General features: G+C 42.3%; 1 protein-coding gene across 3 annotated transcripts in view; it reads left to right on the forward strand.

Moving 5' to 3' along the window:
- Positions 1–18,668, forward strand: part of pvrl2l (PVR cell adhesion molecule related 2 like) — a 308,638-nt gene that overhangs the window by 135,699 nt on the left and 154,271 nt on the right. For all 3 annotated transcript variants that reach the window (XM_058618947.1, XM_058618948.1, XM_058618949.1), the window contains exons 4-6: positions 7,090–7,383; positions 13,821–13,938; positions 14,445–14,593. In XM_058618947.1, coding sequence (XP_058474930.1) covers positions 7,090–7,383; positions 13,821–13,938; positions 14,445–14,593 — 561 coding nt within the window. The remainder of the gene's footprint in view (positions 1–7,089; positions 7,384–13,820; positions 13,939–14,444; positions 14,594–18,668) is intronic.

Consider the following 18,668-nt stretch of genomic DNA (forward strand, 5'->3'; position numbering starts at 1 on the left):
AGTTTGTGTCACTTAGATGAATGTGAAAGAAGGATTTCAAACACCAAAAAGACATTGAACTTACTGATGGAGGCTCCTGTGTGCTGTGATGTAAAATCACCGATTTCCTCTTTGGAATTTGGTGGTTCACAGCCTGGCTGTCTAACGACAAGAAAACACTTCTTAACATATTCCTAAAATGTCGTAGATTTAAGCAGGTGTCGATTTTAACAGGTGAACCTTTCACTGACTCCAATCTGTTTTTCCTTCTGTGCCGTGTTATCAGTGAGAGTGCGCGTGAGGGTCTCAAAGTGGGTCACAGAAATGGTGGCCAAGTCAGTGTTGATGATGTGTCAATATCTCATACAACCACACAAACAAACCAACCACAAAAAAACAAAAACGCTCCATTTAAGCGGTCGGCGTGAAATTCAGTGAGTGAGAGAAGTTGAGCGCACGCTGGAGAGTCACTGGCTGGAGTCCATTCGTCCACAGAGTGGTGAAAAAGTGGCAGACTGGAGTAAAGCAGCCAGGAATGACTCAGTGGGCTCGACACTGATGAGTGGAAACTATTTTTCTTTTTTTCCTTTTTCTTTTTTTTTGGCAAAGCATTAACAGTATTAAAATCCATAAAGGCAACTGACTAATGAAGATAAGCAATCTGGCCAGTGCATTAAAAATGCAGTTTAGCTGTAAGCAATGTCCCAATTACCTTCTCCATATAGTCCGGCTTCTAGTTTCATGAATGTGTTTTTATCCAGTGTAGGAAAAAAAGAATATAACAATAATGTAGCTGGAGCTGCAGCTAATGATGATCTTCATTTACAATTAATCTGTTGATTAGTTTATGGATTAGTTGTTTTGTCCAAAAAAAAAAGAAAAGCTGATTAATATTTGGTCAGGTCACAGGAAGAGGCACAAGAATCAAACTGAACAGTGCTGAACTGTAGATCCAATAAAAAGACTTAACAATCCTGAAAACGTGGGTTAATCTCCAACATTTAGCTCAAGCTCGGGTCGGGCGGTTGTGTGATTGTCGTCACTCTCGTCGCACACACACTTTCGTGCAGAGGTTAAGTGAACATTTGAAAAATTGACCGTAGGTACGCCCCGTATCAACTGGGACTGGCTCCAGCGACCCTCACGCGTGCAGGATAAAGCGACAGAAAATGAGTGATTAATATTTGACGAGCGTTACCCTGGATGAATGAAGGTTAAACCAGGAACGGCTCTCAGGAACTTTTAGATTTCCAGCACAAAATGAGTCACATGACAGCTACTACATGTTCAGAGCATTGCTAACAAACAGAGTTAAACAGAGCGTCTGCGTGTTGACATGTTTATACAGATGACGGGGACGCTAATAAACGCAGAGGAGGTTGCATTTCCACTCAAATGGGAGCGTTCCATCAATAAAATTGCAATCTAATGCACCCGTGGCAGCACAAATTGGTGAATTGGCTGGCTAAAAAAGTCAGGCTTTGCTTATTTAAATTTGCTTTCAGAGGCAACTCCATCCCCGGGATTTGATATTTAAAATAATCAGTTTCTGCTTTGAAAGTCATATTTATGCATTTTTGTTTTAGGCACTTCACTTTAAAAATGCTAAATTACTCTCAAGCTTAAATGAATGCATTTTGTTACCAACCGCCAATAATGCGTTGTCAAAACAACACACGCGGCGGAATAATTGCTTTATAAACTGTGTACTTTGAATATTAATTGCCTGTTAACAGCTGAGCAGAAGTACAGAGGCAAACAAAGGTTTGATTTTTGTGTGTATGTGCGCTTGTGTTTTCAGGAAATATTAAGCAGCAGCAGCAGCAGCATTGTGTCCGTCTGAGACCAGTGTTTTGTAAAAACCTGGGCAACTGGTGAGACACAAATTTAACAAGATCCAGAAGCCTCTATTGATCTTTGGCTAATGGATGCTGCGACGTAGAAAATAAATAAATAGAAAAAGTGCAGGACTTGGCTGCCGTCATCAGGCTGTAGCCGTGAATCAATCAGTTTAGAAATGGAAGTCAGAGGACGAAATGATGATTGTACCCGGATCCATCTGTTTTGCGGTCTCACTGTTTCCAGGTTTGTAGCTGCTGATTTAGTCTGTTTCCATTTTGTGCTCGGTTGAAGTGAGAGTCACGTTGGGGTATTCAGAAAGGGTTTGCCTTCTCTTTTCCATCTACAGTCCTGGAGCCTGAATTCAAGGCATGTACAAAAATAACTAGAAGCAGAAGTGTCCGAGATCTTTTTAAAAAGCCTGGAGCCACAGAAGCACTTTCCTAATAGTTTACTAACACCAAAAATTCTAAAAATGCAGCAAAGTGAGAAAATCACCGCAGTCATTACGTTTCTTCCCCTGGAGGCAAAGAGTATTTGCACCAAATTTGTTCAAAAATGTAAACGGTAAAAGGAGTTTAAAAATGTGTCTCAAAATGGTCGGCATGGACTCCTTGTGCCTGGAGGTTTAGGATTTAGTGTCTCCTGTGGCTGGAGAGTCCAATCCGTGAGAGGCAGACACGTCCCACAGGTTGTTGTTGCCCTTGCTTTCTCAGTTGTTGGGTTTAGGAAGGCTTCATGTGAGAGCGGTCAGTCCACTGCCTGTTGTCACTGGGTTCAGTGCTGGCCGCGGCATCTTCCCAGTTGGCAGGGTTGATGTTGAAGGACATGATATCTTTATAGCTGAGGTGCCAGATGCCAGCTCCGAATAAAGGGTGTGCTTCGGGGTTTCTTCCATTATCCATCCCGCTGGACATGTCCAAGCCAGCAGAAACGGTGCCGCTTTAGGAGACAGAACATGCTTGGAAGCCTTGCTCTTCCTTGGACTGTTGTGCATGTGATATTCTGTCCTTCCAGGTGATGCCCAGTATGTGCCTCAGGGAGTGCAGATGGAAGCACTGTCTTAAAGATTTGAGAAGTAAAAATAAGTTTTATTGTATGTGCTTTCCGCTTCTCCCTCTCCAAAATAGAAAAAGTTATGAAATGTAATACAAGTTAAATGTATACAATTTCAATTTAATGTACTATATAAGTATACATTATTTTGTCTAGATCTAAAAAGTGCACTGGACGTTCACATGATCAAACCAGAACACTTTTGTAAGCTAATGTTGGCTGTCAAAAGTCACAAAAAAAGACTGTTAATACATTTCCACATCAGAAAAGAAGTCCAGAGCATGAGAGCTAGTTTGAACAATGCAGATCCACAGTGTGTTGAGCACACTGGGTCAGTGCTGGCCTTTCAGCACAGACTCAGATGTCAGCGCTCCGTCACAGAAATCCCCTGAATTTGGCAAGATCGTCCCACAACTGGAGCTTTTCCAGTCGCTGACGTGTAAGTGCTGCCCTGGTGAAAATAATGAAGACCGTGTCATTGGAGTCACAGTTCAAGTTCGGGGCGAGCATCTGCCTCGCTAAAGACCCTGGAGAGTCTTTAGCGGGGACAGGGACAGTTTCACAGCAAATGTCTTTCTAAAGTTTGGTAAGCAAATGGCCTGTCATGGGAATTGAAGTGTTCCTAGAGTGAGAATAGATCCTTATATGACTTCTTATTTCCTTCATCTGGATGATGAATGCACAGTTCAAATATAGAGAATAAAAAAAAGCATTTCCTCTGTCAGCTTGTCACTCACTGGTTTGGGGAGTTTAGGGAGCGGATGTGACCTGGTGCCCGGCACAGATAGCATCGCTTCCTGCTTACATTCTAATCACACCGGCCTGATGTGAGGAGTAGGATGGAGTCGGATACTTCTGACTTGTTTAAGTCCCCAGATCAATTCTGTCCTCTTCCTACTGCTCTGCTTTACTCTCCCTCCTGTCTTGTGTGCAGTCACTCCCCTCTGTCTTTATGTCTTTTTTTTTTGTCTCCTCTGCATTTGTTCCCCCCCTGGCCACTCTTTTATCTCTTTCAGGTCTAAACTCTCTTCTCTCTTGTCTCTCCGTGTCGATTTGTGCTTTGTGTTTCATCTTTTGTCCTGGGATCGTCTCCAGGTTTCACAGAGGCCGCATTGTTGTGTCTGTTTGATTTTGCCCGGATCTGAATTCAAGATCAGCTTTGAAGTAGCTTGAAGTGACTCGATCCCATACGGCGTCCGCAAATAAGCACACATGGATATAATGAGTTTAAATGTACACGGTATGAATAAATCAAAGAGTATAGAAATAGGTGCAGTGTTTCATCCTTTTAGACAATGACTGTGAATGAGAAACTATGAGATATATGAACAGTGCCATTACTTTTTTTGGTGTTTCATCTCCAATAAGCATCATTGGCCTTGATTTAATACAAACTTTCACATTTACTATGATTTATTTTTTAATTTAAAAGTAGTTGTTAATGTAGTGCATTACTTGAGAGTGGGTCAGCTCCACGTGACTCTTGTTTTCGTGTCTGTGGAGACATTCCCACGCTGCGTACAGAATCATTTCTTTTATTATTTTCATAATTGATTAATCTGGCGATCATTTTCTCAATTAATCTGGCGATCATTTTCTCGATTAATCATTTGGTCCATAAAACATCAGGAAACCTTAAAAAGTGTTGATCGGTGTCAAACCTGGAGATGATGATGTTCTCAAATGTCTTGTTTTGTCCACAAACAAAAATCATGAACTTTTAATGATTTTTTGTTATCCAGAACAAAGAAATTAAGAAAATACTCACATTTAAGAAGCTTAAACAATAGGAAAATCTTGTTTTAATCATGAAAAAAGCTTCAAACCGATTAATCGATTATCAAAATAGTTGTCGATTAATTTAGTAATAATTTCGATTAATAATCGATTCATCGTTTCAGCTCCGTCTTCTCAGGCTCAGCTGACGTCACTGCCGGCCTCCTTGTCTGAAAACGCTGCCCGAAAATAGTTTCCTCGTAATCCTCATCGTCCAGATGTGCAGAATTAGCAGACAGCTTCTGTGTGTGTGTGTGTGTGTGTGTCACAAAGCCGCTGCAGGCAGCCGTTCTAGATTTAGTCTTTTGGACTGAGATGCTTATGATGCTCATAAATGAATGCTGTGATAGTTTTAGACCAGTTCTAGTCGACGAAAGCTCAAAAAGGTTTTAGTCTAGTTCTAGTTAGAAAAAGAAAAGAAAGAAGTATAGTCTTTCTTTTCTTTTAACAAATGTATTTAGGTCAATAAGTATTGGAGATTGCTGTTGGGCACAAACCTATAATATTTCCTCCATATTTCAACTCTTTTCTTCATGAATTGATGGCTTACTTCCATCATACAAGAGTGTCACACGTGAGTCATCACCGGCGCCGGGTGAGAGGCGGCTCCGGCCGTCTACTTTACGGTGACCAACCCCCCAGAACTCGCCGCTTCCCGGGGCCGTGGACATATGAACTCGCTGCGCCTTCTCCAGCTTCCTCTGCCCCCTGCACGACTGTCGATAGGAGCGGACTCCAGGGGTCGGCGGCGATGCCGGCAACCCCCCCCCTCCTGACCTGAGGTTTTAATTGACAGATTACTACAGACCACCCACTGACATTAAGTCCACTTTCGTCTCGTCAACGAAAACTCACACAGTGCATTTATTGCCTCGTCCAAGTGAAAATGATCGATCAGCGAATTGATTTTGAAGTTCACCATTTTGCCGCTGTGATGGTTACATAGTCTTTCCCAAATGGAAAGCATAAAGAAAAACAAAATAAAAAAAAAAAAAAGGCCCAGAAATGCACCCAGCATCTTTAGATTTGTTCTGCTGCCTGGTAACACATGTCAAAATAAACCAAAGTGCTAAAACAGTGGGTATTATATTATACAAAAAAAAAAAAACGTCAAATATGTCACTTGACTTTAGAAAATAATGGAATTCACTGACATTTCCAGATTGATTGATCTTGTCAGAGGTTGGTTTGGACATTTTCACGGAACATTGACACTTTATATAACGCGTCCACTTTGATTTAACAGAGCTAATGTGACATTTTGTATTAAAGACACAGATCCCTTCTAACTGTGGTATTTGACTTAGGTTGATGTATTACCTGTGGAAATACTGTGCTAATGAAGTTAATCGTTTGGTTTATGAAGAGTTTATTATCACAGAGTTTTCTTCACTTTTTCTTCCATCCAAAGTAAAAATAATGCGTGAGGAATTTGTCTTGATGTAGATGAAAGTGTCCAGTTTTTTTAAACTCTTTTTTTTTATGTCCACAAAAAAGCAAAGTCTCTCAGGATCCTGAGGAAAGGAAGAATTGCAAATGTGTATACACTAAATGTTTTTCTGAAGTTATATTATTGTTTAATCTATTCATATTTAGCATTTAACAAGCTGTAATGTCAAAAGTTATATCTTGCTTCTTCAGAAACGATGAGTTAGATGAACAACATTTTGTTTTATACGTGAGTATTTATTCAAATCTGCGTGCTCACATTCTGACCAAGATTTACATTTATTTTAACACTACGCAAACATATTTATCATCTGTCGTGATACAAAGTTATGGGTTATGGTTTGTGTTTGTGCAGAAGTAAAATGTGCGTTTAACAGGTTCCTTGGTGTTATTGTCTGTGTACGAGAGGGAATTTGAACCAAAAAAAAAACGTTCCCATGTCAGGCAAGAATCAAACTGAACAATGCCGAACTGTAGATCAGTTAAAAAGACTTACCAGACATCTGGTATCTGCTATGATGACTTCGAAAAGCGCCATATCTGATGAAACAAAGGCTCGTATTACAGTCACAAAACTACGACTACATTACATTTCTTTTTACATTTTCCAGTCCCTCGTTATACTTTAATAAAGATGGTAAAGTTTTCTAACACTCGACATTAACAAGTGTGTGTATCTGCCTGTACGTTCTCTCTCTCTCTCTGCCGCTCTGATGTTGAGAAGCCTGGGGTCTCACCTGAGGGCTCCGGCCTCCCGCTTTTCTGAGTTTCATTACAGCCACAGTCGGAGGCCAGAGTGGATATACACAACACGCTTAACCACCTCCTCTGCCGCATGTTTGATGTCTCTTTCCTCTCAACTCACCATTTATTTATCTATTTTTTTTGTTTTTTTCCCTTCCATCCTTTATTCTCTGCGTCCCTCGTGTCCCGCCTGGATTCTCATCATCTCTTCCCTCTGTCTGTCTCTCCTCTCCCCGCTCCCTGCAGCCAAGCCTAAGAACTCAGCCAAAGTGGTGACAGTCCAAGCCGGCACCAAATCGGTGGTGGTCGCCCAGTGTGAGGCGGCAGACGGCAAACCGGCCGCGACCATCAAGTGGCTGGCGTCGGTCGGTGGCAACCACTCAACCAGCACCACCAACGGGCCAGATGGGACAGTGACAGTCCGCAGCGAGTATCGTCTGGTTCCCACGCCGATGGACGACGGCAGAGAGGTGACCTGCAGGGTGGAGCAGCGGACACAGGAGCAGCCGTGGGTTTATCCCGTCAAGCTTTCTGTAGAGTGTAAGGACAACGCACACACACACACACACACACACACACACTCACGCACACACACACACACACACACACACTCACATTGAATGATGTTTCCGTGTGTGAACGGTAAATGCTGTGTGGCAGTGAGAGCCGGGATCGATCGTCACTGTCGCGTGTCGTGGATTCAAGCGACGACGGGGAATGGATTCCGCTGCATCCGATAATGCTGATTTGCAATATCTTAAAGGTGCTCAAGGACATGAGACACACGAAACGACACAGATCATGGCACGTCATGTGTTTTTGTCAGGAGATTTGTCTGGTTTCTTTTTCATGTGACTTAAGGTTTATGTGAATGTGTTTAAAACCAAAAACACATAAAGTTACATTTATGATTCATTTACCAAACAAATATCTCTTGAAAACTACTGGTTTCCCTGTTTTTTTTATTATTATTTTAACCATAAAAGGGACAGAAAATGTCCTGTGAGCTAAGTGCTTTTGTCCATTTTTCCAGAATAACTTTAAATATCTGGCAGTTATTTACAATTTACTGCTAGTAAAATAGTGTTTTAACAATTTGAACGTTTTATTTAGAAAAAAAACATTTTCAGATTTTGCGAGTTAAAATTAAAATTTTGAAGTGTTTAAAAAACAATTTTAAATACTATTTTGAGGCCAAAAAAATGGAAACTATGGACATCCAGGCATTTTCCCAACTCTTTCCTCTCTGGTGACAAAGACGCTGATTCGCCGGCTTCCTGCAACAGTGGGAGTGAAATTACCGTAATAACCACACGTTGGCTTTGTTTACGTCCAACTCCTCAGCTTTCGGAAACAGTTGGAATTTCTCCGATAGCACAAACCGTTGCATAATTACGGTAATGCATCTGCGATACGCTCGGTGGTAAAAGTTAAAAAAAGAACACTGGTGTAGAAGGCACAGGTTTGTACAAACAATTTTCAAGTAAACTCACTCAGAAAACCTTGTCTTTGACCGAGGAGTGTTTAAAACTCGTCTCACGAACACGATAAACAAAACTCATTTTACCGCAGCAGACACAGACTCTAGTGTTTCTGATGTTTGATTCCTTTAGACCATCAACACTTCACTACAAATCTGTGCAGGTATTATATTATTAAAAAATGATTCCAAAATCTCTAGCAGTGACTTTTACCCGGGATCATCATTTGTTCATTTCCTGAGCCAGTTTCTCACAAATGCTCACATCAACAGTTCTGTGAGTTTATAGAACAGAAATAACGACTGTCGTAACAGTCACATCTGAACGGCCTGAGCCCAAACTTCCAGAAGTGTCCTAAAAAAGTAAATGGTGAAAAATACAAGTCAGCAAAAAGGTTCTGTTTGCACACACACGAACACACACGTCGCTTTCATTTAATCCATTAAATTCCATTCTAATTTACACGGGATTAAAATATTGCACCGGTTCGATGTGGATTTACAAAGATTTAGGCGCCGTCTCGACTGTATGACCTCGCTGCCGCCGCTGCTGCTGCTCACCCTCCAAAGATGGAACAGATTGTTTTTGCTCAGCCACGTTTTTTTTCTGTAATCTGCAATATTTAGACGACGCACACACACACACACACACACACACACAGCCCATTAAGCTGTTACAAGCAGTGACGGTGAACAGTTCATACCCTCCTATCAAGCTGTCAAATGATCTTTTCCTGGCTTTAAAAATACATTCAGTTTGTCTTCTGTGTAAGTATAGATTCACTGCACAGACACTGTGACTGCGTATGACACACACACACACACACGCGTGTACACTGTACACGTACAATATGTACCATATAATCATAGACGCACTTAAATGTGAAGCGCTCACTTGTGTGTATACGCTCTGTGCTACGTTTGTGTCTGCGCTTGTGAGCACACGGATATTTTCTCGATACAACACAAAGTCAGTTCATGTGACGATGAAGATGAGCCTTTGCTGAATGAAACAGTCGCTCTGTGCGTACATCGGGAGTGAGCGATACAATGCAAACAAGAAGGAAGAGGGACAAGAGTAAAAAAATTAAAAGACGGAGGACGTTGAAAATCTGCGTGTCACTTGATTTCAGTTGTTGCTAAACACTCTTTTAGTTTATTTAACCAGGAAAACAAATGTTTGAGATCCTGGCCAAGACAGGCGGACAGTTACAAACAAGATCATAGATAAACAGTTCACAGAGATCACAATCCTAATCATAAAACCCCCCAGAGATCCGAGAGAACATCAGTCGTCCAGCATTCTCCTAAAAAGTTTCAAATCAAATTTAAAAACAATGACAGACACTGTGTCACTGTGTAATGTTTATCCTGTACACGTTGTACATTTTTGTTTAAACAAGGTCTTTTTTCTTTTTTTAAATTTTTTAAATTGTTTAAATTTTAACTTGTGTGCTCTTTTTTTCTGGTACTTACTGAGTCTGATGTGGAGCAACTGTAACAAAACAATTTCCTTTGGGATAATAAAAGTATTCTGATTCGGATTCTGATATCGGGATTTTCAAAGTAAAACGGAGCGCACAGTGTTTTCATACTTAAATGCTGAGGTAATGTGGATAGCAGGATTTTTTTTTAAATGAAAACATATGTGCCTTCCACACTAGAGGATTTCCAAATGTGACTTGACTATTAATATTATTATATTAATATTATTATTTTTTTACTTTGTGTCTGATTTTCCACGTTTTAATCCTGAGAAAGCAGAGACTAGTCCAGGGGTCTGCAACCTGTGGCTCCAGAGCCGCATGCAGCTCATTAGCCCCTCTGCAGTGGCTCCCTGTGGCTTTGGAAAAGATCATGGCGAGAAATATAAGTATTTTTATATTTGGGCTACTAAAAATATGCCACACTTCATCCTACGTCAAATGCGATGTTTTAAAACGTCCTCAAACCTGACAAACTTGTGTTTAAAACACTTAAATGAAGACATATGTCCATCTTTGCGTCCACACACTACACACATACAATCCTGTATCAAATTAGGTCACTTTTTATTTGAACAATTTTCCACAAATATTAAATCTTGATCTACAAAGTTATGTGGTTTATTTTAAGGTAAAACCTATATTATAATAATATGTGATAACTTATCACATGATGTCATCTTCATTTTATTGGTCAAAAAGGTTTTTGTGGCTCCAGATGAAATATATTTGGGTTGAGATCGATTTCAGGGAGGAGATTCCAGGGATTTGGGATCTCACGGAACCCCGCGTGATTTAACGTGACTTCAGAATATAAACAGACATGGAGGCGGGCTGTCGGCGGCAAAGTAGAAACCATGAAGTCATGACTGAGAAGACGGCATCAACTTGGCGTCTTCTCTGCTCTATTCATAAACATCAAACGTGTTTATACTTACAAAGTGATGCGTCCGATGACGTTACAACCGCGCCTGCTAATCCCTCACACTGCAGGATAATTTGGTCGGATAATCTGTTCAAACCATCGCACGCACGATTGTCGAAAAGGGCCAGATCGGGACTGAAATCTGGCCAATTAACGTCTGATGTGGGACGGGCTTTATTGTCACGTTCGCTTTAAAAATCACTAAAATCAACCTTCCACTCTCACAGAGACAGAGCGCACACACACACACACACACACTGTGTGTTAGTTTAGTGATGGTGTGAGGGGTCACGTCTCCTGTCTGCTGTGTAAATCAGATCAGCTTTTATAGGTCAGCCCTCTCTAGGAAGAACACACACACACGTAAGCTCTCGCACCACATGCCCTGTCCTGCTGTTTGTCTCTCACTGCGTCGACGCCCTGCGATTCCACACACACACACACACACACACACACACACACACACACACACACACACACACACACACACCACTGCTACTCTCCTTTTCAGTCTCTCCGTCTTTAAATTTTTAACATGAAAAACATGAAGGGAAGAAAAGCATGTGAGGTTTCCTGCTGCTTGTAAAAAACCCTACACACTCGACTTCACGCTACACACACACACACATCACTGTACTGTCGATAGTGGACAAATCAAACCGTCAAACATTTCAACACGACAGAGATGTGCGGAGGCGGTCTGCCGTCATTTCTCCAAAGCTTTCACAAATGTTCCCCCCGCTGATCCGAGCCCGTGACACCTTCAGCCAACTCCAGCCAATTAGAGACCGAGTCCAGGTTGTTACGGTGGTCGGCGGTAACCTGGAGCAGCAGCGACACAGCGGTGCACTGTGTACTCTACATCCCACCACTGTTGGGCTTTAAAGTTTCTGGAAGCTCTGACTTTCATCATCCACGCGTCCATAAAAACGTACATTATCTGCACTGTGTAAGTTCTTGGAGCTGCGAGCCGTGTGTTTGAGTCCAGTCCAACCAGGACTCAAACCGACACCCTTCTGTTAAGGAACGTTAAATAAGCTTGACAGGCTGCATTAAGAGCGGCTGCTGTCAGACACACGCACGTCGAAGGCAGGAGGTTCTCCGGAGGTTGTCCATAGGGGCCGAGAACGCAAACGTGTGTCTGCTGAAGATGCTTCCAGATATTTTTAGTCTTAGTGCAGCAGCTTCTTCGTCAAATCCTGGGAAAAACATGTGGTGAGCACTAAAAAGCGTGAAAACACCTCCTGTGTGAGGTGTATAAAGTACTTCATAACTAAAGAACGTGCAGTAAAATTACTCGAGTAAAAGTCTTAAAGTAGCTCACATTAAATGTACTATAGTACGCATAAAAAGAAGCAAAACAACCAAAAATGGTTCTCCTGTTGTCCTCTTTATTTCACTTTCAGCTCAGTGACATTAATTCATATTATAGTCATTCACTTACCTCAATGTGTTTCCTAAGGTTGGATGGAAAGTCCTTAAACGCCTTTATCTCGTGGCAGTTGATTCTGTATGTTTTAGGATTTTCCCCCATCCCACGGTAGCCAAACACTGTTGCCAGGTATGACCCCGGGTGACTGTCGTCTTCTCCCCCAGTTCAGTCCGCACATGTGGACCAGTCGGTTGAAAGACGGGGACGTGAGGCGTAGTCGGCCTGTAGATCTTTGCAGAAAGATGCATGAAAAGGAGGGAGCTAAACGTACTCGGATACAGAAGGTCGCTGGAATCAATCAAAGGTTGCCAACACAAGAAGTTTTCCGAGCTCTGAGGGGATTTATTTCGATAGCAGACGCCAGGCTTCACTCTTGAGGTTTTGGATCAGGTGAACAGTGAAATGTCTCTGGAGGACATGTCTTAAAAAGAACAATAATCACGTTCTCCAACCTTGAAGCAAACCAGTTAACCAGCCAGTGAGTAACCGGAGTGACCTGTCCACCAGCCATGGAACATCATAGGTTTGATGTGGATGCAGTGACAGCCCATAATCACTTATACCAAGCAGCATTAGTTTTGTTTATTTGGGGGGTGAAACATTCCAATTACATCTACAAAGCAAAGTTCTTTTATTTCTTGTATTTTAACCAACTTTTAGTGAACGCAGCACATTCCAGACACAACAAACAACAGAAGACAAACAAACATCCCAACTGAATACATTCATATGTGAGGATTTCAATATCATAACTTCATCTCAGGCGGTTGTGTTTTACAGAATCTGCCGGCACTTCTTTCAAGTTTGAAAAACATTTAAGTGAGATTAACTCACTAAGCTTCACGTCCCTCTGCAGCACATTCCAAGCCGCAGGTACAGATTATACAAAAGCTCAGTTTTTCTTTTTTTTTTCTTTTTTCTTCCAGATTCCGTGTAGATGTTTGGAACAGAAAGCAAAATTAATTACTGCTACTTTTCCTCCAAATCAGACACTCGAAGGTAAAACTGAGGGCGCGATGCGTCGTGAAGACATCCAATCACAGCTTTAATCCACACTAAGTCAAATATTTTTACGTAACCCTTTTAAAAGGGCCAGAAAATGTCCCCTGAGTTAAGTGCTTTTGCCCATTTTACAAGAATAACTTACTGCTTAATACTGCATGTTATTTTATTTTGAAAAAACACTGGAGTTGTACATGAACACCAGATTTTGTGTGTTACATTAGAAATTTGAACATATAACAAACGTATTTAAAGTCACATTTGTTTGAGTTTTCGTCTCAACGTCCAAAAACAGACGTTTTTCCAACTCTGGTGACAAAGACGCTGATTCGCCGGCTTTCCTGCAACAGCGTGAGGGAAATTACCGTAATTACCACATGTTGGCTTTGACGTGGAATGTTTTCGATAGCACGAAACATCGAGTAATTACAGTGATGCAAAGTGCGCTTGTCGTCTGCGATACGTTTGGTGTGAAAGGATTGCGACATGTCCAGGGTATGACTCCGCCTTCCGCCCTATGCCAGCTTAAATTGGCACCAGCGCCGCCTACAACCCTCATGTGGAGGATAAAGTGGTAGAAGAGTGAGTGAGTGAGTGAGTGAGTGAGAATTCCTGTATGAACTCTATTATTTACTCGTGTTTATCCTCTTTCAGATCCTCCCTCTGTGTCAATAGAAGGCTACGACCACAACTGGTACGTCGGCCGCTCGGATGCCGAGCTCCTGTGCATGGCCAACGCCAACCCGGCGCCCACCACCGTCACCTGGACTGCGTAAGAATCTCACACTGTGTGTGTGCGTGTGTGTGTGTCCCACACACACACATCTGAGAGAGTGACAGATTTTCTAATTATCACCATAATCACGACAGAATCGGCAATGATTCCTATTTAAAAAGACTCTTCTTCTGATTTAAACATGAAAGCTTTACACAGCTCAGCCTGACGGACAGATGCTGTGTCGTGTGTGTGTGTGTGTGTGGTTTTCCAGATGAATATTGAGCAGGGAGGCACAGCGTCTGTTCACAAGTCTGCCATTTCTCTCACATGAGATGGGGGTCTTTGAAAACCGCAGTCAAAAATCTGGCCTTTCTTCTTGTTTTCCAACACTCCATCTTTATTTTTAACATCTTTCGTGTTTTTTTCGTTTTTTTTTTTCTTTTATCTGTCACCCGCTCACACTCATCGATTTGTCTCTTTGATTTCCCTTCACGTCACTGCTTTCTAACCCTGGTCTCCTCTTTCCTTCCGTCCTTCTCCCCTATCCCTCTCCCCTGTAGGGCGTCGGGCTCGTTGCCGGACACGGTGGTGGTGGACGGCAACAAGCTGACGGTGAGGAAAGTGGACGACGCCGTCAACACCACCTTCATCTGCGAGGTCAAGAACAAGCACGGGGCGAGCAGGCACCAGATCACCACCATCGTCATCGGTGAGTCCGTTAAACTGAGTCGCATCACACACACACACACACACACACACACACACACACACACAGAGAACAGCAGAGACACGCATGAGCATCTGCCTCCATGCTCACACTGATGATTCAGAAGAACATCCCATCAAACACAGTGGGACTGTTTTCCTCAAACAGCATGTGCTTACTTTCTACACACACACACACACACCTGCACAATGAATCACACCAGTTAGCTGATACTTGGCGCAGGTGTGTGTGTGTGTGCGTGTCTTGACTCAAACCTCACACACACACATCTAATCTTCTCAGGACTCTACGTTGACATGAAATCATTTGCGCAGTCTAAAATACTAACTAAATTCAAATCTTACCCCTAAATATGACCCCAGTTGTTCAGAAATGAGGTTCTGCCTCATTCAGGACCAGGTTCTGGCCTCCATGAGGACAACTGGTCCTGACAAAGGTCAGTGTTAATGCCAGAACAGCATCTTCTGGACTATTTTTCCAATCCAGTCACATGTGTAATGTGAAGCGTGAAGGAAACGGCATCAGAAGCGTGACGCGTCTGACAGTTGTTGAATTTGAATAACATATCATACTTCCTGTGTGGTGCACAGCATTCGTCCGGACTTCTTCCACGCCGTCGACCACACGTCTCATTTCATGGCTTTAATGGAGCCTGACGGCTGGTGTGAGGTGTGAAAAACCAAAAAATTCAAATAATCAATAAAAGTATAAATTACATTTAAAAAAAAACCAAAAAAACGGACAATTTCCTTTCTGCGCAGACGAGTGATTGCAAAATAACACGACTGAAGTGTGCGGAAACAGTAATAACAGAGAGTTGATGTCTGGACATTAACATGTACTAAAAACACGCAGCACAGGGGGCTCACACTCAGATGACCTGCGGGACACATGAGCAGTCTATCATGATACGGCAATAACGACATTTATGGCAATGCTTTGCATCATTTCAAATTTCAAAATAAAAGTCTCGGTTTGTCACAGAGAGTGATGTACAATTCACAAAATAAAACATGTTTATGGTGCAAAATTAATCTCTAAACGTCAGAAACTGCCTTTCAAGTCGCGGACCGCATGTGGCCCACGGGCTTCGAGTTTGAGACCCCTGACACACAACTCAGAGACTCTGAAACACACACACACACACACTTACATGAACATAAATCACACACACACATATGCTGGGATCAGTGCTGGTCTGGGAGTTTCAGGGCTTCTGGTCTCTCTCAACATCCACCCTGGATGTCATTTTTTTCCCCATGTTTTCCGTCCTCGCCGGCCAACTTTTGGCATGACTCGGCGGATGCTGGTGATTAACCTCGTCCCCACAGCGGGGCCAAAACGCACAGCACGGGGGCCAACTCTAAATGTTTATAGCTGCACATTAAAGCCACTCGTGTGTGTGCGCGGCGACTGGGAAACTGTAGCGCCGCTGCAAGGACATGACCGGTGAATTCTGGTCTGTGAGTGTGTGAGTGCAGGCCCTCGTCAAAGCGCTTTGGCCCTGCAGTGGACGCGGCGGCGTTGGGGACTTTGGGAACTTTCTCCACGTTTCAAGTTGGTGTGAGCCAGTTTGCCTAGGTTTGTTCTTTCCCTGTGTTTTCTTCACATCCAATATTCTTTTTTTTTTCCTTTTCTTTAAATTAACAACTAATTCCTCCTGGAAACAAAATGTCTTGTTTTCATGTCTTCCCTTCTTCTTTACACTGCACGTGATCTTGATCCGTCAGCTGGGTGTCGACTCCTGACGTTTTCACGTTTAGTGGTGCGGCAGCTGTTGCCATGGTGTTGGGTCAAAAAGCTTTCTTTCTTCCTTTTCCTGTCACCATGATGCTTTCACAAACACACACAAACTGACAAATTTGTACCTCTGCACTCATACTCAAACACACAAACCCATGTTAACCTGCTACAGATGTGTCCAGAACATTAAATTCAAAACACTGATGCTGGCCTACAAAGGGCTCCATGGGTCTGCTCCCACCTACTGTAACACCTTCTCTCTGGAAGGCTTATGTGACTCCTCGACGACTCCGTTCATCAAACCCCGCAAAAGACAATCCAGACTCTTTTCATGTGTCGTTCCACGCTCTTCTGTATGTCTAGTATATGTGGATCTCCATCTGCAATCTTGGATCCACCTCTGCATTCTCACCCTCTGTCAGTCCACTGTTCCTACCTAGTGGACTGATTTCTTTGTAGCTTATTCCTCTTTTGTTAGTCGCTTTGGATAAAAGCGTCCGCTTCATGCTTGAATGTAAATGTAAATGTTAAGAGGCTTCACTACACATCACAGCAACCTTTTCAGTCATTATCTGAGTGTGTTTGTGTGTGTGTGTGTGTGCGACTGGTCCAAAGCGATGTTTCCCTCTGTTGATTCAAAGCTAGAATTTGACACAGCAAGCTTGTTGTTTTTCACATTTAAGTTCATTTTCTTCCAAAAATCCACAATGTTACTTGATAATTTACTCAAGATCTTGTACCTTTGAACATTTATGACAAAAAAAACATGAAATTAGTATTGATTTTGACCCTCAGTTTGGGAATAGACAATTTGACACTGTCATTTACACTGTCCACACCGTAAATACTGTGTATCTTGTGCCAAAATGAGAAGGAAAGTTATAACAAATAATGATGTATCGGACTTCTTCAAAGCCGCTGTCACTGGAATGATCTACTGAAAGTACACGTTCACTCATACATCTCTGCATTCTGACAGATATCACTGATCTAGAGTGATGCTTTAGTGCTGACAGAAAGTCTAGGAGAATATATATATATATATATATATATATGTGTATATATATTATACAGAGGAGGAAGAGGAACTCACAGGAAGTTATCCAAAAGAAGACATCATTGACAGCAGCTTTAAGTGGATCTGCATCAAAACTGTATTGGTTCTTTCTTGGGAAAAGACCTCCTCCTTCCACCAAACTGACTTCAAACCCACTCTCATTTTTTTATTTTTTCCATAAGCATGCTGACAATCAATCAAACAAACATAACCTCCTCGGTGGAGGTAGCAAAGCCAGACTTCTGCTCTTTTGCCAAGAGACGGCGAGAAAGCTACATTTAGAAACAATCTGTGGGGGGGGGGGGGGGGATTTGAATGGTCTAATCTCAGAACAAAGATGCTTTGTGGTGCGGTGGTTTGTTCGGAGGCGTGTGTGGGAGGTTCAGAAATGGCTAAGCTGTTACTGTTCTTGGTGGAAACATGGCATTGTGCCTGAGTATCAAGGATGCTGCTCTTAACCCTTCTACCTCACACACACACACACACACGCACTCAAACCGAACACAATGGAAATACAGATGCATGTAAAGGAAAAAAAAAAGAAAGGACACACACATACTGTGAGGACTCTCACACACACACACGTGTGTGAGTGTGTGTGTGAGAGCATCTGTGATGGAGCCAAGACTGTGGGATTCATTCTCTGCAGTGTTAAACATTTCCTTGGTGTTTTCACATTTTCTTTTGTTCCACTGCAGTAAACATCCGCAAATGTAGTAACTTAATCTCTTAATTTAACATGTTTACTTCTGGAAATCACAGTAAAGCGGAGATATTGGACGAACAATAACGAGGCCATGACTTCACTATTGTGTTATTCAAAGCTGTGACTTGTATTTGCAAGACTCCTGAGCCACTCGGCAACATTTGTCTTCCTGAGAATCCTCACTGTGTGCACTTCTGCCACTTTAAAGCGGCGGTGTATTGTAACTTTAAAATTTAAACAAATAGTTACGTTCAAACAGTGAGTTCACACAATACTGTGTCTCCTCTGTGGGGCTGAAGTGAAATAGCTCCATACAGTAGCACTATGGACGAAAACACCATGAGGTGCCCATAATAAGCTCCAGAAGTGGATTCTACTGCTAAAGATACGACATCACAGTTGTATTTTAATCACAAACAAGTCTTGAAAATGTGTGCTCCCTCAAGAGCAACCAAGTGCTCCCTGAGCAGCTGTTAGAGCTGCTGCTGTTTCCTTCACCACGCAGCTCAAATTAGGTTTCCTGTATGGAGTCTGGACAAGTAACGCTTGGC

This window comes from Solea solea, chromosome 20 (genome assembly GCF_958295425.1).
Source record: "Solea solea chromosome 20, fSolSol10.1, whole genome shotgun sequence".
In the NCBI taxonomy this organism is placed as follows: Eukaryota; Metazoa; Chordata; class Actinopteri; order Pleuronectiformes; family Soleidae; genus Solea; species Solea solea.